This window comes from Perognathus longimembris, chromosome 19 (assembly GCF_023159225.1).
Source record: "Perognathus longimembris pacificus isolate PPM17 chromosome 19, ASM2315922v1, whole genome shotgun sequence".
Classification (NCBI taxonomy): domain Eukaryota; kingdom Metazoa; phylum Chordata; class Mammalia; order Rodentia; family Heteromyidae; genus Perognathus; species Perognathus longimembris.
In genome coordinates this window covers 18,516,575-18,541,978 of record NC_063179.1, presented here as the reverse complement: position 1 = coordinate 18,541,978, position 25,404 = coordinate 18,516,575, and the positions used below count along the sequence as shown (strand labels likewise).

The 25,404-nt window shown below is 39.4% G+C and overlaps 1 protein-coding gene across 4 annotated transcripts in view; it reads left to right on the top strand.

Annotated features, from left to right (window-relative positions):
- The window catches only part of Npr3 (natriuretic peptide receptor 3), an 82,176-nt gene that overhangs the window by 45,032 nt on the left and 11,740 nt on the right, over positions 1-25,404 (top strand). For all 4 annotated transcript variants that reach the window (XM_048368057.1, XM_048368056.1, XM_048368055.1 and 1 more), the window contains exons 3-4: positions 2,279-2,445; positions 22,803-22,938. In XM_048368057.1, the coding sequence (XP_048224014.1) occupies positions 2,279-2,445; positions 22,803-22,938 (303 nt within the window). The remainder of the gene's footprint in view (positions 1-2,278; positions 2,446-22,802; positions 22,939-25,404) is intronic.

Below are 25,404 nucleotides of genomic sequence, written 5' to 3'. Positions count from 1 at the left end.
TGACTTGTTAAAAGAAGTCCCACCATTAGAATCATTCCTGAACATACTATATTTTAGATGATATATTTGTGTATATATGCACATGATCCTGTACCTATTTAAATATGTATTAATACTTTAGATCTAACTTCTACATATGAGAAAAAGCATGAGTCCTTTGTCTCTCTGAGCTTAACTTACTTCACTAGCATCATTTCTTCTAGGTCAATTGATTTCCCTGCAAATGATATAATTTTTCCTGAGAGATGAGTAAAATTCCATTATGTATGTATGTATGTATGTATATAAATATGTGTATCACATCTTTCTTGATCCATTTACATTGAAGGGCATCTGGACTGTTTCTATAACTTAGCTCTGGTGAATAGTGCAGCAGTGAACATGATTGTCTAAGTGAGTTTGCTGACATGTAATCTTCTGGATAAATGTCCAAGAGCCACTAAGTCTCTACTGATCTTCTAGAAGAGTAGAGGAAGTGCCACAGACCTGACTAAGGTTCCAGAGACATCCTTGTGTCTTAGCTATTGGAATCTTATGTGGACTGGGAGCTCAAGGTGCACAAATGACTTGTGTTAGATGCCAACAGCCTGTGCTCCTTCTGGCGTCTTCAGAGATTTCAACTACTCATAATGAGAATTTACAGAAAAAACACAGCTTATGGGGCTGGGAATATGGCCTAGTGGCAAGAGTGCTTGCCTCGTATACATGAGGCCCTGGGTTCAATTCCCCAGCACCACATATACAGAAAATGGCCAGAAGTGGCGCTGTGGCTCAAGTGGCAGAGTGCTAGCCTTGAGCAAAAAGAAGCCAGGGACAGTGCTCAGGCCCTGAGTCCAAGCCCCAGGACTGGCCAAAAAAAAAAAAAAAAAAATAGCTAAAGGTCTACCATAGCTTTTGTAGTCCTACAGGTCACATGTTTTCTCAAAAATGAAATAAAAGGAGGAGCAATGGACATATCCCTGTAACTTGCCTGTGCTTTTGTGAACATGAAGAGCTGCAAAGTAGTAATAGGTCCAGCATCTCATTGCTTCTGTTTCCTTATCTGCAAAATAGAAAGGATACTCATAGCCCGTTACAGCATCTTGTAAGGATTAAATGAGTTTCTACATACATAAAAGGCTCAATATATGGAGCTAGTATTCTAGATGCAATCAGTACATTTATATATTACCATCAATAAATTGCTAATCTTTATCCAATACATGATTCTGATGATATTGCAAGCCCTAGAGAGATACAAACCTTGAAGTACATCAAAGCTCCTTTTTGCCTGGAGAAATGCAAGAAATATTAATAACCTCAAACTTTTCTTTAGTTTTTAAATTTTTATTATCTTTAAGTTGTCGTACAAAGGAGTCACCATTTAATAAAGCAATTTCTGAATACACTATATCTTGATCATTGCCACCCATTTCAACATTTCACCCATCCTTCCCCTTCCCCTTCCTTCCACTTACTCTGCTTAATTTGGAAGGATTTCACTAGATTCTCATCTGCATTTCCCCCCTCTTCTCCTCCTCATTGTTTTTCTTTTGTTTTATTGTTTTCTGCCAGAACTGGGATTGAGCTCAGGGCCTCATGCTCTCACATGGACTTTTTGCTGAAGGCTGGTACTCTTCCACTTAAGACACAGATCTCATTCTAGTTTTCTCTTGCTAATTGGAAATAATAAGAGATTTGATGACATTTCTGCCTGGGCTGGCTTCAAACCTCTACCCTGAGATCTCAGCCTCCTAAGTGGCTGGGATTATATTCATAGCCACTAGCATTTGGCTAATAATCACCAATTTTTGTCTTCTAACAATGTCAACCCTTAAAATATGTGTGCATATCTACTGTCATGCCTCGCTGTAACTTGTCTTCCTCATCTACATAACATCAGGCATACTAGACCACATTAAGAACGTGGACACTTTTAGAGTAGATTATAGGTATTAAAAATAAGCATGAATGGAAAGTGACAAAACTTACTTCTTACTCCTGCAGGGTTGCCATTCTGGGGGTTGAAAATTGCAGTGACATGGTTATTATAAGGCAATTACATCACCAAAGCTTTTCTTTCCTTCTCACATTTCAAAGGAGCATGTGTCCAAGAGCCTTGTTCTCCTTTAATGATCTTGACATGGTCATATTATACCCAAGTACAAAACTATGACAATACCTCTCGTGCTGACTGCCAAAAGTACCATGTAGCGAGACACACTGCAGTTGAAAAAGAGAGAATGGCCTCTTTATAGTGACCAGCTTGGAATTATAAATATTTTCATTTCTCCCGTAGGAGATGGCTCATGGAAGAGAGGAGACAAACACGACTTTGAAGCTAAGCAAGCGTACTCATCCCTCCAAACAGTCACCCTACTGAGGACCGTGAAACCTGAGTTTGAGAAGTTTTCCATGGAGGTGAAAAGTTCTGTTGAGAAACAAGGACTCAATGAGGAGGATTACGTAAGTGCATGATTATGAGTCTAGCCCTTCAGCATCCTGAAAACAGTCTTCTAATTAAATCAAAGGTGACAAAGTGTCCCATTCTGAACCATTCAAAAGTTCCAAGTTCAGACTTGAATGTCACTGGTGCCTTCTCTGTGTGTGCATGTGTGTATGTGTGTGTGTATGTGTGTGTTTTCTTGGTCACTTTTCCTTCTCTCCCCTCCCCCACTTTCCTCCATCCATCCCTTCCCTTCTCATACACTTTTTTCTTTCACCAGCTGAAAGAAGAAAAAAATCACCATTTTGTGGGAATCTGCACTGCTGAGCATAATGTCTCTAGACTTCCTCAGGGCTGCAAGGGGGCTGGTTACAAGGGTGCTGCTTGAAGAAATGCCCACATTTTGTTTGTCTAATTTTCCCCAAACCTGGTGGTAAAAGATATTTGGAGTTTTAGAAAGTCTTTTGTTAGTTTGTCTCTGCTTCCTGGCCATGTAGCCTGCTCCCCCCCCTCTCTCTCATATTATTCTTTCTCCCTCTTGAATAGTGGTGTTGTTGTTTCCAATGTATTTCTAAGAGTTCACTGCAGTCAGAGGCTTAGCCTAGGCTATGAATTAAGCCAGGGACCTCATCTAAGAGATGGAACTCTGGGAGCTGACTGCCCCTCCCCCTCCCCAGGCATGCTTGTTGGGTCCGTCTTGGGCCCATTTTGTTATGTGTCTACAGTGTTCACAGAGTCCTACACTTTCAGAGTGGAATAAGCAGTGGGCCCTGAAAGCTGGCGGGGTGGGTGTGCTTGTTTTTAAAAACTGTTTACTCTACGCTGTCCAAACCACAAAGAGAGCATTCTTAATGATACGTGGATGGCTTGGACAGCCCCAAGTTGGATAGTGACCAACTTTAAAAGAGATCATCACTTCCAGTCTGGACCTCATCCATTATCATTATCAAAGTCTGGCAGCATGCTGGCAGTAGCTTTTGACAGACCTGTCAACAGATCCTGGATCCAGCACTTTTGACCTGGGTGATCTCTGAAAATTTATTAAATTTTCTTGCTCTAAGTGACTCTCTGTTGGGAGGGTTACTGATAATTTGTAGATGATTGTGTGTGTGTGTGTGTGCACGTGTGTGCACGTGTGTGTGTGTGTATTCTGGCACTAGAGCTTGAACTTAGGGCCTGAGGCAGTGTTCCTTAGCTTTTTCACTCAAGTCTGGCACTCTACCACTTGCCCAACTTGCCTCCACTTCGAGTTTTTTCAAGTTAATTGGAGCCTCCTACTTGGGCTAGGAACTATGATCCTCAGATCCCAGCCTTCTGGGTAGCTAGGATCATAGGCATGAGCCACTGGCACCTGCTTGTCTGATGCTTTTTAACCGTATTCCAGTAAAACGAATGTAGCCTAATAAAAGGGCACATCTTGTGTACTATGGTTATAAGATTCCATATAGCCTTATAGGAATTTGTTATCAAGTAATCTACAAAAGATTTGCAAACATATTTAGTTGTATTTTAAAGGCTATAGAAATTATCTTATGCATATCATTTAAAATAACTTTTGACTTTGTGTCAAGTGGGCATAAACCTTAACAAAAAGCAAAAGGAGCCAAATGTTTAGCTCACATTTGTAATCCTAGCTACTTAGGAGGCTGAGAGCTCAGGATTATGATTCAAAGCCTGGCTGAGCAGGAAAGTCCACAAAGAGTCTTATTTTCAATAATACTTTTTTTAAAGCCGGAAGTGGAACTGTGGCTAAGTGGTAGAGCACTAGGCTTGAGCACAGAAAAGCAGACAGCACTCAAGTCACGTGGCCTTGAGTTCAAGCCCAGGACTGGCACACACGTGTGCATGCACACACACACACACACACACACACACAATCTAAAGGAAAAAACTCAAGTGAAATGAATTTAACAATATATTAAAGTCATTATTTATCCCAAATTAATCAAATACCAAATCAAATACTAAATTAAATTAATCAAATACTAAATTTAAAGTGAAGTATTATCATTTCAGCATTTACAGTGTGAAAATTATTAGTGAGATTTGATATCCCTTTTATTGTGAAAAGTCATTGAAATCCAGGGTGTATCTGACACTTCCAACATATTGAGTCCTTGTTCAAGCGCCCAGAAGCGGTTTGTGATGAGTTGTTAATTGGATTGGATACTGTGTTTTTAATTATAAAAAAAATGAGGACTTCTGCAACAGCCTAATTAGGATAACTTTTTCCAGAATGTCTGTTTTCTGAAGAAGTGTTCATTTTCCTTTTTGTGTGTGTTTTAGTTGCGGGTATATTGAGTGTCAGATGCAGATGCTTAGGTTAGTTTGGTGAGTGGTGGGACAGCAATGGGAACAAAACACGCAGAGCTTGGTGTGATGTAGGCCCTCATGGATCCTACATTGAGCTGGTGCAGTGGGAGATAGTCCACAAGAGTCTGCAGGCTTGACTCAAGCCTAGCTCTTTTCCAGGCTTTTTGCTTTTTTTTTTTTTTAACTTCTCTTCTCTGTACTCCTGGGCTGCTGGTCTCATCTGTTCACTTAGCACTCTAGTTCACAGGGCCCAGCACAGGCTTTGCAGCTTCTAACTCTTCCAGTAACTTTGGTAGACTCATTAGTTCTAGGACGTACGGTACATTTTCCAAGCCATCACATGACCTGTGAGCAGTGATTGTTTTATTTCTCTTTAATGCTTTTACTTGTTAGTATGCTTAATTAGAACATATACACAAATATTAAATTAAGCATACTGCATTAAAATCATGTATAACTAAATTAAAACTTTTAGTGGCACTGGCTAGGATCCTAATATGATATTGAAAGTAGTGATTGTGGCCCTCTATAAAGCCAAGAGCATCTAATTGATTTTGTATCTACATAGCACAAATTGGGCATGATTTTGCTATGGGATTAAAGAGGGTTTGATAGATTGTGAAAACTCCCTTTTATTCTTCCTGGGTAAAACTCTTTATGCAACTTTTATTAGGATAATGGAAGTAAAAATAGTACTTCAAACACTAAAGATTATGTAATACAGATTGAGAAAAAACTTTGTACATGATTTTTAATTTTTATTTTAGGTATTATAACTTGTATGCTAGTCATGATTCTATTTCATATATATTAGTACAATATTCATATTAGTATGTCTTTGGAAAGGTTAAAAACTTCCTAAAATGCAAAAAATTGAAATTAATAATATTATACAGGCTATATTGAAGCATTGGAATGATGGTACGACAATGGTTTGGTTTTAGTAAAATTAATATTTTCTTCTACAATTTGTTGAGTTGATGCAAAAATTATTTTGGTAAAAGGTGAAAATTTTGAACAGTCTGAAGAGAAACCAGAGTATGCCAAATTTATTTTGGTAAGAAATTAATCTCCTGTCTTTTACATTTGTGTGTGTGTGTGTGTGTGTGTGTGTGTGTGTGTGTAATTCTATCACCTGTGTAGGTTGAGATATTTGAATTTTGTCAATTCTACATTTATAACAATCGTCATATTCTTGGTTCTCTCACAAGGTTTTAGCATGGTGAATTCTATTAGTACATTTTTCTAATTTTAACTATCACTACTCTCCCTGAATGACTCTGTTTTCTCTTTACTTGGAGACTTTAAGCATCTTTGTCTCCTAGTTCATATTTAGGAGAATATAGTCAAAGCTATACCTGCTTGCTTAGGTGGGGCTTTCTAGGCTGTTTTGCCCCAGGTAGCTGCCAGAAACTTGTAAATTAGCTTCTCTGATCTATGTTTCGGTAGTTGGGTGGCATATGTATGTGATGTGATAGGATTGCTTATGACTGGGTTACCATTATGGCTATTAGTGTTACACCTACTATAACTATCTGGTTATTACTACATGGATCTTTAACAGTGTCTCCACCAATATACTCCCTTTGGGTAATATATTTTAAAAGTTTCTGAGCATCAGTGACTCATGACTATAATCCTGGTGACTCAGGGGGCTGAGATCTGAGGATCGTGGTTCAAAGCCAGCCTAGACAAGAAAGTCCTTGAGACTCTTATCTTCAATTAAGCCACAAGTGAAGCTGTGGATTAAGTGGTAGAGCATCTGCCCTGAGCAAAAATGCTAACTTTCAGCACCCAAGCCCTGACTTTAAGCTCCATTAACGGCGCACACACAAAAAGGTCACTTGGGGTCATTAGAAATCTAAAGAGAAAAGTGAACTCCCACTGAAGAGGCCCTAAGGTCCCAGTGGGGCTCCCGGCATGGCTCAGATAAGCTCTGGCTAAGCACTTACCTGGCCTTCTCATAAAGTTTGTACTGGGTCACCTATGTGTGCAGTGGCTGTCACTCAAGGGCGTCTTAATGGAACTGCTTGGCCTCTGCTGCACCACCGGTTCCAATTCCAGAGCACTGCTGGTATTTAGTTTTAGAATGCGCTGTGTGGTGGCCAAGCCAAGATTAGTTGTATCCCCTGACTTCTGGGCCAGTGACTATCTTTTTCCACTACATCAGTCTGATCTGTGTCCAATAAGGAGGCAAACCCATGACCCAAAGATTAAGTGTCTCAGGCACTGCAAGGGTACCTAGCAGAGCCCACAGAATAAAGTATTTCCTTCCTTTCTTTACACCTACCTGGCCATGTACATATTCTCAAGACATCAGTTTCTCTTTACTCTCTCACACACCTGATAATGTGAAGAAGATGGCAGAGCCTCTTCATCGGCAGTGACCAGTTGTCTCTCCTTATTTTTCTTGAATGTGCACCATTGTTTGTACCGCTGTTTACCATATTCTCCAGGGAACATGGCAGTGGGCTTGCTTCTGGACAATGAGTAGTCCTATGGAGATCAGAACCCTCAGGATTGGCTCAGCTGGTTAGAGTGCCAGCCAATGAGCAGAAGCATCAGGTACTGTACCAAATTTGAGTCTGTGTCTCGGACAAATAAAAGAGGGAGAGAGAATGAAATCCTCTTCCCTTAAAAATTCTTAAAGCAGGTATATAATATCTACAGCTACGAGCTCTGGGGGTCCATAAATCCTGCAATTCGGTGCAAGAACAAGCCTAAAGCATCATGCAACTTAGTGTAAAGTATGTGAACGTACATCAGTGTGGTCCTCATGAAAGTCTAGACGGTCTATCTTGGAGTAGAGCAAATGTGAGTCATGTGCAAAAATATCCTTATTCCCAGGGGAGAAGCTTCCCTGAGTTCTTAGTTCATATTTATCCAAGTTTCCACGATCTCTTTAAGACCTAGGCTGTGTTAACTCCTGTACCAAAGTACACATGTCTGTTCTTTGGGGAAAGGAGTCAATATTCCTCATTTGTTCCTTAATAGGATCAGTGTAGCAAGAGCTGAGGATCACTGAACTAGTCAGCAAGCCATTTGCCCAACGACTATTGTCCTTAGTATTTATTCTTATGGATACGTATGTTGTTCATGCATGGTTGCTGAAAAGTTACAGAAACTGAGAAGTTTCTGTCTCAGAAGAACACGAAGAAACACCAAAATAATATATTTAGGAAACCATTAGCTTTACTGAGATTAAAGGAAGTTTTTCTTTTCCTCCTTTTCTCTCTTTTTCCTTCTTCTACTTTCTTCCTTCTCTTTCTCCTTACCTCCTCTTCCTCCCTCTTTCCCTTCCTTCCTTCCTTCCTTCCTTCCTTCCTTCCTTCCTTCCTTCCTTCCTTCCTTCCTTCCTTCCTTCCTTCCTTCCTTCCTTCCTTCCTTCCTTCCTTCCTTCCCTCTCTCTCTTCCTCCTTCCCTTCCTTTTAGGGCAGGGAGTCAATTCAGTCTTGCCAATTCCCAGTGTTCTCACATTATGTCTTTAAAAGGTAGACTTCAGTTCGTCCCTGCTACTATTTCTCAAGTTAGGCAGAGCCAATGTTGGAGATACTTTTTCCACCCTGGAAGCCACTCTGGCTTCTTATCCCTGTAAATCCCACTCTTGGCTTTGCCCCATCGCCCTATTGTGTTTGGCACATTTGAGACCCATTCACTGTCTGCCCTTTTAACAGTTGGCTCTGCCTTCAGATGAAGTTTACCTTCTTTCCTTGACGCTGGTGTTGTTTAAATAAAAAATGACTCATGGTTGTCTAGATTGAAAGGGCCCAATACAATGAGTAAAAGAACATCCATATTGAGTTAAAAGTAAATTCATAGTTATAGACAAGTATGAATCTCCCCTTTGCTTGCTCTTCTACACTTACAGCTCTATGCTCACAGAGAAATAATTTTTAATATTTTTTTCTGCTATTCCTCTACATGTTTCTAAAAACAGCCTAGCTCTCCCCTTCCTTCTTGCTTTCTTCTCTCATCAGTGCTTCTGGTGACTGTACCATCAGGAGTCAGCAGATAGAAGTTATCTTTCTCTATATAGTAGAGCAAAGCAGATGAAGGAAAAGGAATCAATTAAAGACCAAACAGTCAACTGTACTATATATGGTTGGGGAGGGATTTATGTTTTACATGTTCCTTATACAGACTTTCAACTGATCCTTCTATTTGCAGCCCCATTGCATTCCCATGTCCACAGAGATTGCCAGTGTCTCCTGTTGCAGAGACTCTGAACAAGAGAGGCATTGCTTCTCATTAGAGTCCCCTGCTACCCTGTAGGCCCACTTCAGTTTGGGCTTCTTAGGTCTGTTGAGTCAGTTTTCTCTTATCCCACTTCCAGAACTTAGTAATGTTTCTCATCTACAATTTTCTTTGTATATTTGAAACTTGTAGGCTTTTAACTTAATAAATTCATTTATCATTTTAGTGGGATATTAGGGAGAATGTATATTTAAACAGCTGTGATTCATGAGAAATGTCTTCTGGATTGTTGAATGTCAATCCATGTAAGTATTCAAAGATGATACTGTCATCTTTTGTGGGAAAAGGAAGGATAGGAACAATTTTCTGGAAGGGAGAGGGGGGAAAAAAGAGCAGATTTTGTGTTTGAGAGAGGAAGTAAGCTTGTTTCTTTTGGTCCAGAATTCTGAAGCTCCTTTTGAACTTTACATTTGATTTTAGGGTCCTCTAAATGGCTGTTTTTTTGTTTGTTTGTTGTTGTTGTTGTTTTTGGTTTTTTTTTGCCAGTCCTGGGCCTTGGACTCAGGGCCTGAGCACTGTCCCTGGCTTCTTTTTGCTCAAAGCTAGCACTCTGCCACTTGAGCCATAGAGCCACTTCTGGCCATTTTCTATATATGTGGTGCTGGGGAATTGAACCCAGGGCTTCATGTATAAGAGGCAAGCACACTTGCCACTAGGCCATATTCCCAGCTAAATGGCTGTTTTATGTTGATTTTGTAGTTCAGTTTTCTTTTCCTGCACTCATAGACACACGTGCCTTCTGCGATTCTTTGAAAGTAATTGTTTACAAACAAATAGCATATTTTAAAGAATTCATACAAAAGGGTTGTTCTCTTAAACAGGCTCCTCAAGCCTATTTGTAAAACAGTAACATTTATTTTACTTTATGCCCAGAGTTAAACCATTTCCTCCTATATACCTATTATGTTTAAAAACAGTTTAAAACTATTGCCTTTGCACATATGTAAAAATATTCACTTAGGAAATCCTGTTATTTGTGTAAATAGATACTTTAGTTTGTTTCTCAGATTGGGTCTGGCTCTAACTTTGCCTGAGATGACCTCAAACCATGAACTACCAACCTTCACTTGTCAAGCAACTAACATCCCAGATGTGCAACATCACATCTGTCTTTATATTAAAAGCTGAATAGGTTGATTTTTAATTTTTTTATTGTTGTTATAAAGGTGATGTACAGAAGGGTTACAGTTACACAAGTCAGCAAAGAGTACATTTCTTTTTAAACAATGTCACCCCTTCCCTCACTCTTTCCCAGTTTTTCCCTCCTGTCCTCACTCCAAGTTGTGTAGTTCATTTTTAAATAACGTCCAGTGAGGACCACTGCTGCACCTGTTCACCCCTTTTCCCCACCATTTCTCTGTACCCCTTTACCATTCTAAAGACACATAAACACACAAACAAGCAAAGGGAAAAGAAAACAAAAAATAGCAACAAAGAAAAATAACCTCTAGTTTCCATTTCCTGGAGCTAATTTCAATAAATATAATTTTATGTGATTAGATGCACATAGTTATTGCACCTCTGTGATCCTCTCCTAAGAATATCCTCCTTTGGTCTCATTGTGTGAATGCCTAGAGACCTGCACATTTTATCATGTCCCAGTGCACTGTTTTTCTTTTACCATCCAGTGTGTTTACATCGAGTTACCACAAATGAGGGAAACCATGCAACCTATGTTTCTTTGGGTCTGGCTTAATATGATTTTTTGAAGTCTTTCCATTTCCTTACGTGTGGTACAATATCACTCTGATGAATGAGTAGAATTCTATTTTCTACCTTTGATTTGTAGTACAGATTGAATTTTGAAGTTAAGTGAGGACTATTAACATAAAAATTATTGGAGGTGTTATTGAAAAAATTATTGGAAGGTTACCTGTAATTTACCCTAACGTGATAGTGATAAATGCTATACCCCTTTTAGATTCTGTGATAACTCTTTTAGAGCACAAAGTACTTTAGACCAAAAAGAAAAAGGAAACACTTGTTAAGAAAGCTCCAAAATGTGTTCAGCTTCTTGCCAGTGTAAGCACAGGGAACAGAGCCCACCTCCCTGGTGATCTCCAATATTGTCCAGGGCATCATCCTACACCAAAGGAGCAAAGGCAGAGCTCTTGACCATGGACTCATAGTAGACTAGACTGAGAAAGCCATTGAGCGGGTTCCTTGACTTCCTAAGGCTTCCGAATTGTACAACCAAAGACTTCAGGAGGCCTTCCCATTCCTAGCAGTGCGCTACACAAGCTAGATGTGGCTTCCTAACTTCACTCTGAGTTTCACTGATGTTATCTGGGACTGGAATTTGTTTATCCTTTATCGAAAGAAAGAGCTTAGTCCCAATAATCAACCTCTCTCTCTCTCTCTCTCTCTCTCTCTCTCTCACACACACACACACACACACACGCACACCCATACACACAATTTAGGAAAATTTTCTTACAGTAGAAGCAAATATCACTATTGATAACGTTACATCAGAAAATTGCCTCTTGGCAATTTTCACTACTGCGTATGTACATACAGTACAAAGGACCAGTTTTTCTTCAACTCCAAACTGGTTACCACCCTATGGCCTGCAGCAGGACATACAAACCCCCCGCTATCATATGCACAAGATAAGTAATGGCAATGCTCTGTGTCCATTCTGTGTTCGCAAAGAGACAGCTGCAAATGTAAGTTGGCACACATAGAATTACAGTCTAGTTTTAAGGAGTAGGCAAGAATTTCTCTGATTAATTTCAGAGATGGCTTGTGTAGTTTTTGTTTCATTTTGTAAGAAGGGTGTTTTAGTTACAAAGAATATGTACAGTCTATTTTTATGAAATAAATCTGTGCCCATAGTACTTTGGATTTCAAATTCAGTTTCCTCCTTCTTAATGTGATCCCTGTTTTGGACTTAGGATAGGACTTGGTAAATGCTGTTTTTATTTCTAACCAGGTATTTTGAGCAGGGGTGATTTTATAACCTTGGGTATTTGCTCTCTTGAGGCTAGCGGGCCACCCATAGCTTGGGTTTTTTTCCCCCCGATTTAAAAGTTGAAAATTTAACTAATTAAACAAATACTTTAGTGATGCTGGTGCTCAGCAGTGTCATGGGCAAGGTGGGAAGTGTCTGTGGACATGCCTTGCCACCCCATGCCTTCCTTCAACTCTCAGGAGTGAACGTGAGGCTGAGAAACGGGCCATTTATCAACCCAAGAGTCAGGGTTGAATAAATAATTGTTGAATAAATAATTGTTTAAAGACCTTACCTTTGGAATGTCTAAGGTGTTAAAAATCAGTTCCGTGATGGCCTTGTACGAGACAAACACCCAGCCACAGTGCCATTTGAAGCAAGCTGAATTTTGACACTAGTTTTATATAGAAGCTGTGTAGGCGATGACATTAGTTGAAAAGTTATCAGCTCATCAATGAAGTCTCAGCTGGACATTTCAGTCCCTCTTGCCTTCCATTATATCACTTTGTTACTGAGGATTTTTAAAGTTAGCTATTCAGCTAAACCAATGAGAGAATCGAACATAGGTAGTACAAGATGTATTTGCCACGCTAGTGGCCCCAGGCAGAGCAACTTTTCTTTTTGTCAGAACAGGAAGCGACTGCCTCCTTCACTTTTTGGCCCTGATCCCCTTTTCTTAAAGCTAGCCAGGGAATAATTTGTCCAAGTGAAAAGACCCTTTCAGGCATAGGAGGGCTTTGCTAATTGTATTTCAGAGAATAAAAGCAAACCACAAGTTAGCTTTTAACAATAGAAGAATTATGAGTTCGCATGCCAACATGTTAATAGGATTAGTTGTGTAGGAAAATGTAATCAGGCAGGCAGAGATACTGCAAGAGGTTTTCCTCTAGCTAAAGAAATACTGGGTGGCTTTCAAAACATTTAAATAAAGAGGTACTGAAACCTTTTTCTTTTTAAATCACTTTCATTTTCTTAAAATGAAGGGGGAAGTTGCCTCAATTTGATCTCTGGAACTTTTGAACAGCCTTAATTGTGCTAGAACTAAATGAAGAGCTTGAGAATATTACTATCAAAGTATTTTTAAAAATTATTATTACATACAAGTATCCATTTCCTTGTGATAGTAAGCATGTTGGTAGGCATAGATTTATTCATTGCAAAATGCCTTTGAATTGGCATAGTGTGAAAATGTTCAGCAAAGAAACATACTATCTATATAAAAAAAAAAGGATGACCAAGCAGTAAGCTTCATTTTGTCCTTTTGAGAGACAATCACTATTTTTTTTTTTGTTAGCCTGTGTGGTGAAGAAATTAATTTGAAATAGAAGGATGTTTTGCAATAAGACTTGACAATATACTCAAGTATGAATGACTGAAATAGCAATGCAGTGTGAAAATATATTTCACAACTGAAAGGCTAATGCTATTTTATTTCTTGTTTTCTTTTTTCCCCCTTATTGTCACTGGAGGACATTGTCAAATGGAGGACATTTGACCAACTTTTTCACAATTGAAACACAATTTAATTCTTTTCAGAACAATCAGACTACTTGGAATTACAGACTGCTCAACTTGCAGAATGAATACTTGTATACATGAGTGTAAGTGAAGGAGCCTAGAGTAAAATGGTAGAGGATGACATTTACATTTTTTTTCTTTTTGCCTCTGTTTCTTGGGTCTCAGCCTCATTCTGGCACTCATTTGCAAAGATGTTTGGCATATAGTAGATTAGCTTCATTAGGATATTGCATTTAAAGATGGGGGAGGGGGATCCCAGGAAAAGAAGACTAAAGTCTGTGAATCTGAAGGTGATATTACTCTGTCTAGCAGAGATGAGAAGACTTCCCTCACACACCAGGTTCTCCTCTCCTACAAAAGATGTGCTAGTCATTTTTAGTCTGATCACCCAGTGAATAACTAAAATATTGTGATATTTCCAGAACTTGAACTACCTTACAGATAAGTTTGTTCATACCTTAGAGAGCAGCACCAAAAGAAATTGATGTTGCAAATAATTTTACAGGAATCTGAAGGGAATGCCCGGGTCTAGCCTTCCATCTTGGAAGTAGCCATGCCAAAGCAAGCTCCCCAGACCACTGTACTTACAGAGGATGTGGTGTCCCTTGCTGACAGTAGCCACAGATTTCTCAAGTCTTAGGGCAGAATTTTGGTTCACAAGACCTTGCCATCGAGGCCAATGCTTTGTGTGGGTAGATGTGGTGGATGAGCCGAAGGTTCAATACATATGAATAGATAGGAATTGAAACAATTAATGACTTGTGTACATACTACCTGTGTGCCAGAGACTTTAATCTGCTAAGTGGAGGAAACCCACTCTGAATTGCTCCTGGACGTTTTGAAAATGGATTGTAAAGGTATTTTATTACCTTAAGCATAGACAGTGATAAAGTCCAAAGAAAACAGTCAAGGAACCACGGGCTCATGAGCAATGTGCAGAAGCATTAAGTGACATCCTTCCTGGAGAGCAGGCAACTGGAAAGGAGATACGCTAGAAGAATACTCTGTTGGACATTTTACCCTCTTACTGGTTTGAGATTTGGAAGTAGCATGGATTTTCGGTACTTATTTTGGATTAGTCTTCATTTTCTGACTTCTCCCCTCCTGGAATAAGCTTGCTTTATTTTTATAAAGATCTAACAATTTTGACGTCATAGGCTGTGATTTGGAGATAGGAGCTGTATCCATATGGTGAACTAACTTGGGGCTTTAGTTTGAGGACCTTTACTATTTCTTCTGTGCAGTTATCTCTGTCTGTGTGGGCTAGTGATGATATTACTAAAGCAAGATAGCATGGTTTGCACCCTATCGTAAAGATTTTAAGGAGATTTAATTATTAATTGATGCTGCATAGTATTGGAGTACTAATTTGCCTACTGAAACCATACAGTTTATATCCATTTAAACTCAGGCATTTTTTTTTTTCTTTTCTGTATTCAATGGTGACCTCTACTTTGGACTGAACAGATTTCTGATTTGGCGTATTTACTTTGTGTCCTCTAAAATGTTCATGTGCTTCACTGACTAGTTGGCCCACTTGTCATTAGGGAAATGAAGGTAAGCGTGAAGATGGTTGTTGCTTGCATCTCTATTCACAGCCTCAAGCCTTTCCTGAGCCTTTCCTGTGAGTAAAGTGCTAGGGTAGGTGGTTTCTACTCCTTACAGTGCTCTGAGGCCACGCCCAGAGGAGGAGTCAAGGAGGATGGAAGTCAGGGCGCTAAGAGCCTGTTCTGCAAAGGTTGAAGGATTATAGTAAACAAACATGGTTTTCAAGACTTTTGAGAGTGGAACAGTTCCAGGTGATGATAAAGTAGTGGCAGGAGCATCATCTGAGATATTACTGCAGTGGATTTTACTACCCTACTGAATCAGAGTCTGCACTTGAATAAGATCCTCAGGAGAACTGTATGCACTTTAAAATCTGAGAAGTGTGGGTCAAGATCATGGTGGTCACGGGGCCAAGAGGCTCTGGTGTTAAATGAATGGATTATACACAGGAATTGTGTAATTGTGTATGTAAACTGAAATGACACACTAGGACCCCAATAGTGTGGCGCAGAGATAGGAGGCGAACCAATACCAACATGTTTAATATGCTCTTTATGCCCCCAGGGAAATGAGGGAAATCCCTGTGTCACATGACAGTGGTAGCATTTTGACCTCCCTGCTCTTTAAGAAGAGAATACCTGGTTAGAATGTTCTCCTTTAAATTCGGTGTCTTGATTCTTTAATTGTGTGTGTGTGTCTCAGATCCTTAAATGATAAGAGTTGACTTAATCAGATATGGATTTTTTGCCTAGCCTTATATCAGTTTACATTTTCTTTCAGCAACTGTGAAGCTGATTTAAACAATCTACTCTCCAATATTACCTTTTCCTTTTAAAAATGCTTTATTATTGTCATAGAGGAGATATACAGAGGGGTTGCAGTTACATAATGAGTCAGGTAATGAGTACATTTGTTTTTGGGCCATGTCTCCTTGCTCTTTTTCAGTTTTTCCCTCCCATCCCTACCCACAACTTGTATAGTTCATTTTCCATATAGTGTTTAGTGAGTACCACAGTTGCATTTGTTCACCCTTTGGTTCACATTTTCTATGCCCCCCCTTTGCCCTCCCAAAGACAGAAAAATGAATAAATGAAACAAAAGGAAAAGACATCCAAAACAGCAACAACAAAAAAAAGTCTTGTTTCCATTTCTTGGAGTTCATTTTGTAAAATATTATTTTATATGATTATATGCACATAGCTATTGAGCCTTTGTGATCCACTCCTCTGAATATCCTCCTTTGGTCTCACAGTGTGAATATCTAGAGACCTGTATAATTTATCATGTTCCAGTGTATTTTTTTTAACCACTCAGTGTGTTTACTTGTAGATTTATAGGTACATTCCAGTTATCACAAGTAAGGGAAACCATGAAACTTATATTTCTTTAGGGAAAGGTAGGAAAACAAACTTTCTTCTTCTCCTTCTTCCTCCTTCCTCCTTCCGCCTTCCTCCTTCCGCCTTCTGCCTTCCTCCTTCCTCCTTTCTCCCTTCTCCTCCTCCTCTTCCTCCTCCTCCTCCTCCTCGTCCTTGTCCTCCTCCTCCTCCTCCTCCTCCTTCTCCTCCTCCTCTTCCTCCTCCTTCTCCTCCTCTGAACTTACTTGCTCAAAGCTACAGCTCTATACCATTTTGAGCCACATCTTCACTTCCAGTTTCCTGGTGGTTAATTAAAGATAAGAGTCTCACAGACTTTCCTGTCTGAACTGGCTTCAAACTGGTCCTCAGATCTCAGTCTCCTCAGTAACTAGCATTACAGGTGTTAGCCATCAGTAGCCAGCTTCCTTTTCCTTTAAAAAGCATATTGTTATTATTAGGGTGATGTACAGAGAGGTTATCGTTTCCTAAATCAGGTAATGAGTACATATAGTGTCATCCCTTCCTTCACTCCCTCCCATTTTCTCCCTTCCATTCCTTCCCACAGGTTGTATAGTTAATTTTCAGCATAATGTCTACTGAGTACCACTGCTGCATTTGTTCACCTTTTTTAACCTGTTAAAAAGTTGTTTTTGAAAGAGAAAAACATCATCATCTGTCTTCCCTCTCTTTCCTGATGTGGAGAACACATCTTGGCCACCTATATACATGCTAGAGAAGGAGACGTAGCTCTCCTTAGTGCCCTGGCTGTGATCAGGGATACCAGGAAGGTGCCTTGATGGGTCAGGTCACTGATGACGAAAGGGCCATGCAAGCACAGCTTCCTCTGAAGTACTAGAGTTATCAGGCCACTGCTGTGGGCATCAGGTTTTCATTTATATAGTAGACTAGAGTTTTGGCCTCACTTCCTTTATTTAAGATCAATCAAGGAAACATAAACTCTAAATTCCCAATATGTTATAAAATTATGTGATGTAGTTCTTGTAGGCTGTGAAAAACACCTATGTTGTGAAGATAATGCATTTTTAATAAGTCACATATTTAGGACATTTGTACCATAGCTAGTGTATCTGTCAACCTCAACTTATTCCAAATCTCAAAATATTGAGACTATCTTTATTCAGTCAATTTACATTTGTACCTAGATAATTCATAATAAAATCTGACTTGGCAGATGCATATATATATAGATATATAGATATAGATATAGATATGCATCTGTGTGATTTTGAGTTGCAGTCCCCTACTGTCTTGTGTTCTAGTTTTTCATGTGTTCCTGGGGCTACTTCTCTTTTTTGGGTGCATTTGAAATTTTTTTTTTTTTTTTTTTTTTGGCCAGTCCTGGGCCTTGGACTCAGGGCCTGAGCACTGTCCCTGGCTTCTTTTAGCTCAAGGCTAGCGCTCTGCCACTTGAGCCACAGCGCCACTTCTGGCCGTTTTCTGTATATGTGGTGCTGGGGAATCGAACCCAGGGCCTCATGTATACGAGGCAAGCTCTCTCGCCACTAGGCAATATCCCCAGCCCCGCATTTGAAATTTGGTTAGCTACTGGAGAAGCTGAGATCTGAGGGCTGTAATTTGAACCATCCCAGACATGAAAGGGATGAGATACTCACCTCTAATTAACTAGCAAACAAACAGAAGTCAAGGTGTGGCTCAAGTGGTAGAGCACTAGCTTGAGCAAAACAGCTAAGGGACAGTGCTCTGACCCAGAGCAAAGTTCAAGCCCAAGAATGGTACAGACCTGTTCTCCCAAAGTCACACAAGGAATTCAATCATCTAATGTGTTTGCTCTTGGACTCCCTTACACACAGACCACTTACGGATGCTTCTCATCACCCATCATTCCTAAAAACCTGATTGGAGTTGGATAGACCAATAGGTCAAGACAAAGGATCTCAACAAGCACATTTGAGTTCACTAATGTGAATGAGTAATTCAGCGGGAAAAATTAAAAAAGAAATCTTTTCAGCAGATAGTGACAGAACAAAAGAGATAGGGAAAAACTAAAACTTGATTCTTAACTCACAGAAGATATAAAAACTCATTTGAGGGAGATCACAGACATAACTACACAAGCTAAAAGTATCATAAAGCTCTGGAAGGAAACAGGAAAATATTGTGATTTTTGTTTGATGCTGGAAATTTTTACTGATGATAATACAAAAGTAGCACTAAATATAAAAAGTAACTTAATCTAGTTTAAAAAATATTCACCAATTAATACCAATAAAATATTCATCAACAAGTGAAAGACTGAGAGAAAATGTTAAGATATTCCTTATATGCACAAACATACATATACGTGTATATATATATATACATATATATATGCAAAAATAAGAAGTTTGCAAGTCTCCTAGAAGGTAGTATCCTGGGAAGAAATAAACTACCCCCCCATATATACACATTTTATTTATATACATAAGTAAGCACATATATATGGCTATATGTGTATATGTATGACTATATATGTACATATATATGACTCATATCCAGAATATTTTTCAAGAGCTTTTAAAGTCAATATGAAAAAAATAACCCATTTGTTGGGGGGTGGGGTGCGTGCACGCGCACAGGAATTTCATCTTCTTCCATATGCCCCTCAACCAAATGAGGTTAAAAAGGCATGCCTTTTCCAAAGGACTTGAAACAAAATTCTCCACACTCTCAGCTTCCCTCATTTGCATGGAGAGCCGCTGGTTTGTGGTAAAAATGATAGAACCACTGTGTGATGTGCTTGAGTTCACAAGCAAAACCCAGGGACAGCCTAGCCTCACACTGAGAAGCTGAGAAGCTTTCTACCAGCAGGCTGTATCTCAGAGCTATCTAGGCTTTCTCTGGTCTTTAGGTGTCCCCACTTTACAGGTCATTCTCACTTTACACATCAGAGGTCTGCCGCCTTCTTTGTTTACTTGTTTAGAATGCAAGTATCATCAAGGAATCCATCCAAGCATGAATTTACCTCCCCAAAGAGAAATGAGAAAAATGCTGTCCACCATCCTAGCTTGGAGCCCTGTCATTAATGCCAGCTTTGTGCATCATTAAATGATTTAAAGAGTGTATTGGTGGGGTGGGGCAGTTGCTCATTCCTGTAATCCAAGCTACTCAGGATGCTGAGATCTGAATCCATCCCAAGGAGACAAATTTGAGAAACACTATCTCCAATTAACCAGAAAAATAATGCCAGAAGTGAAGGAATGAAGGTGTGGTTCGAGTGATGGAATGCTAACCTTGAGTGAAAAACATAAGCCAGAATGAGAAAACCTGAGTTCAAGCCACAGAACCAATACACACACACACACACACACACACACACACACACACACACACACGATTTTTCATTTGACTCTCTCTATGATAGAACATTCAAAAGGAGATGTGGCTGGCTGGTACCATCAGAGAGAAGGGCCCATGTCACTGTTCTTATGCATGCTTTCCATCTGTGTGCCATATAGAACAGTAGTGTTATCTAGTGGAGATTATAAACTGTATTATTCTCCTCATCCAGCTTGTTCAGTATATAGCTGGACAAAAAAAAAGTCTAAGTATAGGAATTTAATTAAGACTTATGGCATGAAAGGTATATAAGAAAATACAACAATGAAGTCCCCTCACGTTTACAGTTAGTATATATTTATAAAAATGGTAAGGAATTGTAAGAAAGAGCTTCTGGCTAGCAAGGGTATGAAACACTAGAACAAGTTGCTCCGATTTTTTTTTTTTTTAATTCTCAACAGCATGATCCGTCTGTCAGGACTTTGAGGTTCTAGTCTTGCTCTGTCCAGAGGCAAGGTACAGATCAAATGACCTGGTTCCTGTGTTCAAACACAACTTAATACTCCTTTCTTCCCTCATCTTTCCCCCTTTCTGCTTAATTTGCACTTCCAACTTTCAGTGTCTGTAATGTGCAAACGGGCTTTCCTCCCACTTAAAAACACCTGTAGAGGTGAGACTGTTCTCCTCCAGGAAAGATGGACTCTGGGGTTTTGCTTCTGGCTTGAGGGCCTGTGAGGTAGGTGTGATCAAACCTCCTCCGCAGAGCACTGGGGTGCCAGTGAACCTCAATGGGATCAGCAGCTCTTCTGCTAATTTTGGCAAGAAAGGGAGACACTCAGTCACTGTAAGAGGAAAGGAGGTAAATGTTGAGATCCATTTGCAAATCAAGAGAGCGAGAGTTTTCTGGCATGAGCCTGTGTTCAGAGCCTGCTAGTTTCTTTTTCTTATCATAGAAACCTTCTCGGTCATCATTGTTCTTGGCCAGATAATGGTTCTTCTTATCCTGGATGGTAGAAGACATGTGGAGAAGGAAGGAGGGGAAAGGCCTGACAAGGAATCATGCCTGAATGTATAACCAGTGTCCTGGGCGGTCAACATCAGGGTGGTAATCCTGGGCTAAGATATTGAAACAGACAAGAAAAAGAGGTGGAGAAAGAAGAAGAGGAAGAGGAGAAGGAGGGGGAAGGTAGACGAGTGAAACCCAGCAGCCTGTTAGTTTAAGCAGGAAACAAGGAGTTTACAGAGCCTATCACTCAGTAATGTGGCGGAGGAAGACTGAGTAGAGCAATGCTCTTTGTGTCTTCCTTCAGGGGAATTATTCTACACCTAAATTAAAGGTAACTAGATCTCCATATTTTACAACTGCAGTTCTATGATTTCCATACTGAGTGTGGTTTCCATGCAATTATCAAGGAAAAGAGTGATCTTCAGAGAAATGTTTTACTGTGGCTTGAGAAATTACAGAGTTAATGTCTAGTTATTAAAATTCATCACCAGCATGCCTGTTTTGTTTTTTTCAAGCCACAATGACTTCATGGGCCAAGTGAAAAACGTTGTATCCCTTTAGAAAATCGAGTTAGCACAACCAAAGCAGCAGAAAATTATCTTTAACTCGTAACTGTTATTTCTACATTATTCTTTGCCTAAGAAAATAATGATGCTGAGACTTAAATTCAACAGTTTAGAGTAAGAGCCAACACCTGCTGTTGCTTTCACGGTCCCAAGAACTGTTTTAGGTGTTTTATGTGTATGAGTTCATTTAATCCTCAGAAAAGCTCTATGAGATGAGTTGGTACTAAACTCCTACTTAACAGACTGGGAAATTGAAGATGGGTGAGATTAAGTAATGTGTCAGGGCTCAAAATGGACTGTGGGTCTAGCCAGCTCTCTTATGAACCAGCATCTGTCCCAGCCTCCACTTCTTCCCAAAGGTCAGCTGGATCAACTAGTTTGGGCTTGTGCCTGTCATACTTGCAGAATTAAGGTCATGGCATGGTGGAGGTAAGAGATCTACCTGGGACACAGAATATGTTTGAGACGTAGTTTCTATTAAGTGTACAATACATCAACAATACAAGTTGTACCTAAGAGTAGGTATTATTTTCCTGATTTTTCAGGTGAGGAAACGGGTAGAGAAGGAAACAGAAGACAGCTAAGAAGAGACAGGGCAGCGAAAAGGGCATTTGCTACTTATCCATTGATCGGTTCTGTTTTCAGCACTTGGCTGTAGAAAATCTGAAATACTTGCTTCTGTAATGCAAATAGAACTCACTATCTTTAGGAGTGGGAAGAAGCCAAGAGGAACTTGGTATGTGTGTTCACTTGAACCAAGTGATACAGAAGAGCAGTTGCCGCTCTTTTCCATCTTTCTAGAAATGAAGCTGGCAATGCCTTACATGAAGGCCTTACAGGGGTTTTTCTCTGAGTAGCCAACCCATTCTGCCATCTTGGCATTCTGCCATTGGTATATTTCCTGATATAAAAAGGCTTGGATTTTTTTGTGGTTTTCTCAGTATTTCAAGATTGTATTTGTTCATTGCATATCCAGTAGATCTTGTGAAAAGCTTAAATGTGGTATTAGAACTAATCAAAGAATGCTTATTATCAAAGAGAGGAATAAGGTAAATCAAAATGACCAAATGGCTGCTGAAGGCATTTGAAGTTACTCAGTGTGCCATCTTGGTTCTTAGAGATCTGCATCTCCTTTCTTCTTCACCATGTGTCTTGGTGTGACTTGGACCTCCTACTTAACTCTAGCAGAATATGCATCCTTTTTTAATACACCAACCTGTCAGGGTATGACTTTGCTTAACTCAATCTACCCACAGTATTTCCCTCATCTGTGAAATAGCTCTTCATTTTCAAAGCTTGGTTCAAGTTTGGCATCACTGTTAAGCCTCCCTCACCAGTCCCTCCCCAACCCATAATATTAACTTCTGTCTTTTCTTCTTTCTATATCCTGAAGATAACTCCAACATAGCACCAATTATACCTCAGAGATCACAAAGCAATCACCATGCTGTTGCTGATCGTCACTAAATACTTGACATGTGCTAGTCATTATGAGACTAAGAACTATATTGTTAGGAAAGGTGAGTTTTCTGGTGCTTTGGCTCACCTAACTGGGTTTCCTTTGCAGGCTAACATGTTCGTTGAAGGATTCCATGACGCTATCCTCCTCTACGTCTTGGCTTTACGTGAAGTACTCAGAGCTGGTTACAGCAAGAAGGATGGAGGGAAAATTATCCAGCAGACCTGGAATAGGACATTTGAAGGTAGGGATTCAGTCTAGTGACAGCTGGGGAGACTAAGATGCTGCTTCTGTGACTTTCTGTGGCAAGTGGGAATACATCCAGTGTCTTTTCCCCCCAGTTTTAAAGTACAGATAGTAACTCTTGGGCATCTACCCAAAGCATTACAAGTCCAGATATGGTAAAGACACTTGTAGTCACAATAACCAAGTTATGGAAACAGCCAGATGCCCCACAATAAATGAGTGGATCAATAAAATATGACACACGCATATACAATTGAATTTTATCCATCCATTAGAAAGAATAATATTATCTCATTTGCATGGAAATAAATGAGCCTAGGATAAGTCATGCTAAGTGAGGTGGACATTATATTTAAAAAGTAAAATTGAAAGGATTACTATCTTAAAAAAATAATAAAATTGGTAAGGCCAGAAAGAAAAGTATAGATGGTTAAAAAAAAAAGCATCCTGCTTCACAGGCTTTTTGTGAAAAATTAAATGCAATAATACCACGTGAATGTGCTTTAAAAAAAAGCCATTGAAAACTTGAATGTCTTTTCTCCTGACTATTGCATAACAAGTTTATATTTCTTAAAATTATACTTAATATGTTGGGTTCTGGAATTTTAGCCTGCTAAATGGAATGATGTAGTTTGAGTGCTTTGTTATCTGTTGTTCTTCATTAAAATGAGCTGTTTAAGTGGTCCAAAAATTATACTTAACAAAAGTGTCATTCATCACACAACAATCAGAATGTTTAGAAGATCTGTCATCAGATTCTTCTCTTCAGACTATGTTGATTTCTGTAAAACATCAGCAATGGTGGTTAAACTTGGTAGCTCAAGAAGGTTAGCATGTCTAGTTGACACCTTTGTTTTTATTTGAATTTTATTTATCTCTTCTATCTCTTTATCATCTATCTATGTTTTCTTTTTGAGACAGGATCTCACTATGTAGGAGTGAGGATGCTGGTTTAGGCTGCTGACCTTGAACTCACAAACCTGCTTCAGTCTCCTGAATTCTGGGATTATAGGCATTTGACATTTTGCTGAGCACTTTTATTTGATTCTTGAAATGGTGAATGCTGTTGCTTTAAGAACAGAGAAGTATTAGAACAACAACAAAAAGCTTACCATCTCCTCCCACTCAGGCAACCTCTGTTGACATTTCTTGACTAGGAAATTTAAATAGTACAAAAATGTATAAAATGGAAAGAGAAAGATTACCTTCATACCCAGTCTCCTTTTCCCTAATAGAATTACTATTAACAATTTTCTATGTGATTTCAACTAAAAATATCTTACCTTTTCTGCCAGTACATATGCAGAGTTCACCTCACCTCCTTTTTGGTCTTGAAGCTAGAATACTGGGTCTTGCACATGCTAGGCAAGTGTTCTCTATTACTAAGTTACATCCCCAGACCTTGGCCTTTTGAAACAAAATCTTACTATTTAACCCAGGATGGTGTTGAAGTCACCATCCTTTTGCCAGTGCCTCCTAGGTGCTGAGATTATAGGCATGCACTACCACACCTGGCTACAAATGGTTTTTAATGTGTTCTCTAAGAAGAATCACACTATGAATGCCTTAAGTTTTTTTTGTATGGCAAATAACTGGCTTTTCTGAATGATAACTTATAGATCTAACACATTTTTAAATGAGTTAAATAGTATTCTATCTTATGGCTGTGTAAGAAGTTCTTTAATTTATCTTTGATTGAGAAAGACTTCAATTTACAATTTGTGCTCTTACACAGTATGCAGTCATAGTATTTTGTACATCCTGAAAAGTTTTTGTATTTCCAACAGGAACATTCCTGGTGGTAGGATTTTCTGACCCCAAAGTATATTGGTATGTTTTAAAGTAAACCAGATGTTGCCAGTTATCTTCTAGAAAGGTATGCTAGTCTATGTTTTTGCCAAAAGGCTATATAGGAACTCTTGTTTCATCTCACCCCACCAACACTCAGAATATACATGAAACTCAACAGGGGAATAATCCAATTCTTGGAGTCTTGCAGATAACAATCTTCTATGCATTCATGCACATGCTTATGGAGCACCTACTCTATGCCAAGCACTGATCAAGCAAGGAGCTGTGACCTAGAGAAGTACCCTGTAATCAGTAGGTCTTACATGAAAAGGAGAACAGCTAACAGCTTCATATTTACCATATTTACAGCCTACCAGAGGCCATGAAATAAAGCAGAGGAGAGAGATAGAAAATGTTGGTGGAGGGGAATGGGACTGCAGGCTTACGAGTGGGCAGAGAAAGCCTCTCTGAGAGTGGCAGTTGAGTGGAGATCTGAAAGGGGTGGAAAGAACTATGGAGACATTAAGGGAAAAGCCCTGAAGAGAACTGCTCACAGAGAACCTGAGCTACATCTAGAGAGTGCTCTCCTGAGTAGCTGGAACTTGTGCGTGTGGCTAATGCCTGAGTAGGAAGAGCGATATGACAGGAGCCCCTGCCAGAGAAGCAATGGGAA